The 7399-nt window shown below is 32.2% G+C and overlaps 1 protein-coding gene across 1 annotated transcript; it reads left to right on the forward strand.

Moving 5' to 3' along the window:
- The first annotated feature begins 5177 nt into the window (after positions 1 to 5177).
- LOC104724918 (protein PHLOEM PROTEIN 2-LIKE A5-like) lies at positions 5178 to 6835 on the forward strand. The gene is made up of 4 exons (XM_010443489.3): positions 5178 to 5758; positions 5866 to 5970; positions 6122 to 6250; positions 6384 to 6835. Exons 1-4 carry the CDS (start codon positions 5265 to 5267, stop codon positions 6664 to 6666), a joined length of 1011 nt encoding a protein of 336 aa, XP_010441791.1. The 5' UTR covers positions 5178 to 5264; the 3' UTR covers positions 6667 to 6835.
- Positions 6836 to 7399: the final 564 nt, after the last annotated feature.

The raw sequence follows: 7399 nt of genomic DNA on the forward strand, positions 1-7399 counted from the left end.
ATTAACACTTTAATGTAATAAGATAAGCATTACTAACAAATTAGTGTTTGATAAGTTGGAGAATGGAGCATATTAGGTAAATAATTTTGTGCACTTTTAGAAACACATGCTAATTATAAAAATAATATAATTAGTGGAGATTGATCAGAACTTAAGGCTAATTTGTCTGTATGATTGTGTCAGCATATAATGTTTAGTTATTTAGATGATCAAAGGACCAATATAATTCTATAAAGCTTAATCATATGACCAAAATTGTCTTTAATTTTTTTTTATATTATTACGAGAAAATGGAAGATTATGGATGGCTAAGAATAAAAAAAAAGAAACAAAAAAAAAAAAGAAAAACAGTATGCAATAATATTAATCATCACATTCACATCCCACCGAAAACACGAATACATGGGAACTTGATCATCGTCTCACGCACACATTAGTTGTTATACTAATAAAAATTGTTCGTTCATATGCACAAATCAGAACTAAATTTTTATTCCGTATTATCTTGAGATTGAGGATACACTCATTTATCATAAAATTGTGGAAGCATTGGACTTTCATCTCGACTATCGAAACCTGCAGACTAGAATCGAAGTAAAGCTGAAAATTTTACATTGTTTAAAAGAAAAGAAAAAAAAACAAATGAACTATGACTACTACAATGTCTGTATGGTCATATAAATTCGCTAAAAAGATTATTCTTCTTTTTATAATTATTGCAATATTCGATATCTTTGGCTATCACGTTGAAATGTTTCCACGGAAACAATCAAACACTAATTATACCCAAAACAAATATCACCACTGGCAAAAAAAAAAAAAAACCGTAGTTTGAGTTTATACAATTTCATTTGGATCATATGTATCTTACATTATAAATTGTAAATATATATATATATATATATATATATATATATATATGAAGTATGACCATATATATATAATTTATGAAATGGTGGACTACACTTGAGAAAGCAAAAATGTACTTTACCTTTTAACCTATATTCTAGTTATTTTTTCGATTCTCTCGTTTTTTTTCTTAATTATTGCTTATAATAAGAAAAAGAAACAAGAGAATCGATGATAATTGCACGTCCCACTAATGACTTATTCAGCATCTCATCTTTTACTTTCGCCACTTGTATTTCCTTTTTCCTCCCTTCGTGTCCGCCAAGTCCTCGGGACAAAAGAAGAAAGATAGAATTAAAAAACGACTAATAACAAATCAAGTGAGTTATATTAATATACTATGATTACAAAAACTAACATTTAAATAGATAGAAGGACCCACTATTTTAGTGAAAGTATCTTAATGTTCACATCTGTCAACCTTTTTTTTATAGGATTTTGCTTCTGACTTGTTTCAGGTTTCTGTCGTTTCATTTATAATATATAATATTTTTAATTTTATTCAATATTCGTTTTACTTTTTGCGTCTTTGCGATTTTAAGGTAAAACATTTTCTCTTCGGACAAGTTCTTTGCTTTTCTATAAAGTGACAATCGATTTGATCAAGGATGGTTCTCGCGACATGGTTCTGGCTCCGGTCGTTCTCCATCCATGTACAATTTGGAAAAAGTCAAGTAAAATCGATTTGAAAAATCAGTATATTGATACTAATGAGGTTCTAAAAATACTGATGTTATTTATTGTATTTAAAAAAGAAATAATGCAAACTTTAATTTATTTATTTATTTAGTGGATATCGTCTTCTTAATATAATGTTTATAGTTGAAGTCATTTTTAGTGTTTCGTTTACTCAAATTACGAATAGTTGAGTAAATTCTTTAAAAAGTATAGTTGAGTAAATTTTGTAACCATGATTGGACCTTTTATTATAGACCCCATTTTTCCCAAAGCAAGGAAGAAGGCAAGTCATCGTGGAGTGGGTCTCTTACACATCCACGTTTCAAACATCTCAAATGATGTGTTGATTGATTACTTTGTCTTTTGGGACCAAACTGAAAAATCTAGATATATAAAACGTTTGATTGATTAGAGAGTACAACCATATTTTGTTTCATACTATACTTTTAGAAGTTGGATTAGACCGTCTCTGTCGTCGCTTCCAAGTTGTAATGATTCACGGCGAAGTCCAGTATTGAAGCATTACAGTTTATATTTCTTCGAAGGATACATTATATTCAAATATATTTTAGCTAGGTTTATATAGAATCTGACCATAGTATATAACCCATGAAATTTTACAGTTAACTCTACAACCATGATGAAGGTTAATCTATTGAGCATTTGACGTTGAGGTTTATTTTTTCATATAAAATTTAGACTGTTTTCAAAATTTCAGTCTAAAGTCTACCCTACCCGTTAGGTTAGAGTTTAGGAATCATCGTCCCACCTATCTAAATGGAATGATTTAAATGCACTCCATAATCAATTTGTCCCCACTAATCCCGCCGCCTAAGTGTTTAACCACGACACGGTTTCAGATCTAATCACTCATTATTATAAAGTATATGTCTCTCATACTATATTTTATGACAAATAAAGAAAATCACTATCATGATTTACTTAATTTTGTGTATATTTTTGTCATGATTCGGACGGACAATCAACCTCTGTGCTAATCTTGAATCCAATTTGCTTTAATTAATGTTTAAAGTTGCACTGTTCATAATCAAATCACTATTACCTCAAACCAAGAAAAGAAAATCACTATTAGTTTCACATGACACTCATATTTGAATTCAGTTTGCTTTAGTTAATGTTCTTGTTCATAAACTCTACTAGTTTCACTTTCACATTACAATCAAATACTATATGACAGGCCATCGAGAAACTTCTTCACCTACTTCTCAGGCTAATTTACTAAATCTTTATCAAAAACCGTATTATGAAAATGTGGAAGTTGCATATTGAAATCCGGATACTTAATTAATATACAAACTAATAAGAAAGATAACATTGACAAAAAAATAATATTAGAAGTACGAACACCAAACAAGTTGTAGTACTACATACGATTTTAATTTAACAAACAAACTAATCAATTAGTTACCAATTCATGTTGTGGATGCATATCAAAGATGCTTATCATATGAAAATATTGAAATATATGATTTGATTGTTTTAAACGCTAAATAATATCATCAGTTTCCAATGATTCTACGTCAGTTAAAAAACATGACGGAGAATTTGTTTGAATATTTTAAAGCTGCCCAAACCCAATGACAATCTTAGGCGGCTATTATAATGTATAAGTAACTAAATCCAATTATGAAAAATGATAAGTTAAACGTCGAAATCAATATGAGCAAGCAAAATGCTAATTTGAAGGAAGACTATATAACTTAAATGTGATCCGTCAAGATGCACGCACGCATAGGGTTATATATTAACTAAAGGGGTTTACCAGAAACTATCCTAATACTTAAACAAATGTAGTACATGGGATAATCCTTACGACATAGTAAACAATCTTTATGAATTTTAATAATTTTTGTATGATGGAATTAGTAGATAGGCTACAAAAAGATATAGTTTATATGTTTTTTGGTTGGGTTTGTTACCGCCTTTGCTATACATGTTGTTTTTATAGCACCGGCCTCACTATAAATTATGTATTCTGTAATAATCACTAATTGTCCGATTGAGCAATAATATCTTCTTAAAAGTAAATTAATTTATATGTTAGGAGAGTTCTCGTAGAGATGACAGATAAATGTTTTGCATGATTGGACTGAAAAAGATGGTGAGAAAAACTCAAAACTTGAGCATCGACCTTTTCTATTATTTTTTTTATAACATATAGTTACCGTATATCGGTATAGGTACTCGAGTCGAGACCTTCACGAAGCGATTTCTGTATAATCATAATACATTAGATTAAAATAAAAATTAGTATTGTTCTGGAAGAAGACTTTTTTTGTTCGATATTCTAAATACAAAGAATTACATCGAGTGCTATCATCATCATCATTCAATTTCAAGTTTGGTTCATGTTGGTCAGTCATGAGATATGGATCGTGACAGCAAAACCTAATCTGTATAATATCAATATATCATCAAATACAAACCCTATATAGCGGTTGGATTAGTTATCAAATTAATTAACATTGCTTTTATTAATTATTATTCTAAGTTTTGTCATTAGTCTGTTGATAAGACGAATATACATAGTTTTAATGTGTGCTTCTTAATCTGACCCCTTCTCTATAGAAACTAAAAACAAGCTTTCATGTTTAAAGATCAAATCTATATGATGATTCCAAATTTGATAAAAATTTTGAATGGGTTTTAAAAGTCCAATCCATATTGGTCATACAAAGAAAACCCCCTCTGGACTTAGGGATATGATACAAAAAGTCCTACTTTGGTTTTGGGCTGAAGTTGATTCCTGTTATTAAATGATTAAAGGCTTCTTATACTACGAGTGTAAGAAGAGTCTAGGACAAGTTAGAAAAGGCATATTGCCATATTGATATATCAACGAGTGGAGCTGTTGACAAAAAAAACGAGTGGAGCTGAATTGATATGTGCAGTGTAATGTGCGAACAATACATGAGCAACTCCAAACTCTCTAAACTGAAAAGGACCGTATATATAATGATGACTAGTAAGGAATATATTTTGGTTTCAAAACACATTTCTACTAGGTTTTTTTAGAAGAGCGTGTAAATGTCATCTTTGTCTCTAATACCATCACCACCAAAACAAGAATGAGGATCATTGTAGAAGAAACTATTACGATCACGAGTGTCTAGTCGAGAGATATGAAATTTGACCATATAATATAAAATTTATTGAAGTGTAGGAAATGTTAAGTTGGGTGAAGAACATTAAGTGTAGACTACCGATAGGAAATAACCATGCTCCATGCAATAGTCAGTGGGAACACAAAGAAAGGTGTCACAATTTTTGGTCAACTATAATATTTCTTTATTACTTTCTCTATATATTAGGTAAATTTTCTTAGAGATGTTATAGTCAGAGAAGAAGTCAACTTGTTTTCTAGATATTATTCGAAAACTAGTTTTCAGTTTTGACCAAAGAAAAAGAACAACTTGTCAACTAGTTATGTAATCTTTTGCAACATCTATTTTTGGCCACTAAATTTTTGAGGAAAATGCCAAAAAGTACTTTTTTTTGCAAAATATTAATCATACGATCAGTGACAATAATAATGTTATCTGTCTAGCTCTTATAAAGTACTTTCAAATTCAACCCAAATATACACATAAGCTTCATCAGTCCATATAGTAAACTCAAACAAGATACGATAAAACTCCTTTTGTTTGCTCTTCGATATGGCAGGATCATCTTCTTTTTCTTCTTCTAATGTCTCATTGATCCCGACGGGACTTCAAGTGTTCATCAGTTACCGGGGAAAAGAGCTACGCGACGGCTTCGTCAGCTTTCTTTTGCGTGGCTTCAAAGACAAAAACATTAACGTGTTTACAAACGATCAAGAAGAGAAGGGCAAAGACCTAATCAGCCCGTGTGATAGGATAAGTGAGTCAAGATTTGCGTTAGTTATCTTCTCTGAAGGGTACACCAAGTCAAAAAAGTGTTTGGACGAGCTGGTACATATCAAGGAACGCGTGGATCAAGAAAAACTTAGAGTGATTCCCATTTTCTACAAGCTTGATGCCACCGTCGTGAATGGTCTTAAAGGAAAATTCGGGGATAACTTCAGGGATCTGGTTGAAAGATATCAACATGAACCAAAAAGAATACAGAAATGGACGGAAGCTTTGAATTCAACTTCCCAAACATTTGACATGCCCTTGCCAGCATACAGGTCTCCCACTTTATGTTCCTATCAACAATTAAAATGGTAGCTTGTATTATTTTTCGACAAAAAAAAGCTAGATTGTATCATTTATTATGTGTTTGGATAACTTTCAGGATTCTGGAAGAAAAATATCGACATGAACCAGAAACATTCCAGCAATGGAAGTCAGCTTTGAATACTATTTTCCCAAAGTTATCCTTGACTTTGTCAAATTACAGGTTTTTATTTTCCACTTTGATAAAATGGTGGATCTACTTAATTAAGATCATTTTTTTGTGTTCGGATATATATATATATATATATAAATAAAAAAGCTTTCTTCAATTCGTATATATATATATATATATATATTTATATTGCATATCAAAGTGAGACATCCGAGAACGATTTCATAAGCTTAATCTGCAAAGGAATGAATGGCAATAGAGGAGAAGAAAATAGTGACTGTTTATTGGTCCCAGCAAGGGGACTCAGTCTCGGTAAGCACGAGGCACCAAAGTAAGTTTTTCCTTACAAAAAAGTGGAATCATATAGTATATATTTAATATGTGAACAAGTGTTATATACCACCATTCATCATCGTTATTTAGATAAACTGTCTTTTTTTGCATTGTCCTCTATATATATAAAGCTCTCTCATGGCTGCTTCGTCTTCGGTTTTGAGACCCAACTCGCTGGGGCCTCAAGTTTTCATCAACTTCCGGGGAATAGAATTGCGCAGAAACTTTATAAGCTTTCTCTACGCTGCCTTGAAAGAAGCGGATATAAACGTCTTCATAGACGAAGGCGAGCTATTGGGATCAGATTTGGTTAACCTATTGAAAAGAATAGAAGAGTCTGAGATCGCTTTAGTGATCTTCTCCAAGGATTACACGAGTTCGCATTGGTGCTTAGATGAGCTGGCCGTCTCATAGTGGTTCTATTGGAAGATATATTTACATATTTATGTTATATGGGTAATATACTTTATTGTAGTTTAGGAAGTTGTATAACTTGGTCCACAAGTCTAGTATATTCGGGTGTCTCTTGTGTATATATATTGGTTGTATTGGTTCAAGATTAATAACACAAATATTCTGAATACCTAGCAATCTCGTTTTTTCGATTTTGTTTCTCTCGTCTGTTTTTTTTGGTTTTCTTTTCTTTTTCTCGTTTTGGTTTCTCTTGTTTCGACTGTTTCAAGTTCTGTTTTTGTCCTTTTCCTGTTTGATCCATCACGATGACAGACGAAAAATCTGTTGTTTCCAAGGCCTCTGACTCCACCGTAGTCACGCCTTATACTTTGTCCTCTGCTGACAATCCAGGATCCATGATATCTTCGGTCTTGTTGACAGGAGACAATTATTCTGAGTGGGCGACGGAGATGTTCAATGCCCTGCGCGCCAAAAGGAAGATTGGTTTTCTTGATGGATCAATTCGTAAACCTCTTGAGGGTAGTTCTGAGTTAGAATCATGTACGAGTGTGAATTCCATGGTTGTTGGGTGGTTGCGCACTTCGATCACTCCGCGTGTGCGATATACGGTCTCTTTTATTGATGATGCAGCAGACTTGTGGGAAAACTTAAAAAGTCGTTTCTCTGTTGGAAAGAAGGTTCGCATACATCAACTTGTGTGTCAGCTTGCGTCATGCAAACAGGAAGGTCAGTC

Source organism: Camelina sativa, chromosome 11 (genome assembly GCF_030686135.1).
Source record: "Camelina sativa cultivar CO46 ecotype springtype chromosome 11, ASM3068613v1".
NCBI lineage: Eukaryota > Viridiplantae > Streptophyta > Magnoliopsida > Brassicales > Brassicaceae > Camelina > Camelina sativa.

Excerpts from the sequence above, each read along its gene's own strand:
- LOC104724918 (XM_010443489.3), top strand. The coding sequence starts at position 5,265 with ATGGCAGGATCATCTTCTTTTTCTTCTTCTAATGTCTCATTGATCCCG. Across the intron at positions 5,971-6,121 it reads TTGACTTTGTCAAATTACAG|TGAGACATCCGAGAACGATT; the intron begins GTTTTTATTTTC and ends TGCATATCAAAG. Across the intron at positions 6,251-6,383 it reads GGTAAGCACGAGGCACCAAA|CTCTCTCATGGCTGCTTCGT; the intron begins GTAAGTTTTTCC and ends ATATATATAAAG.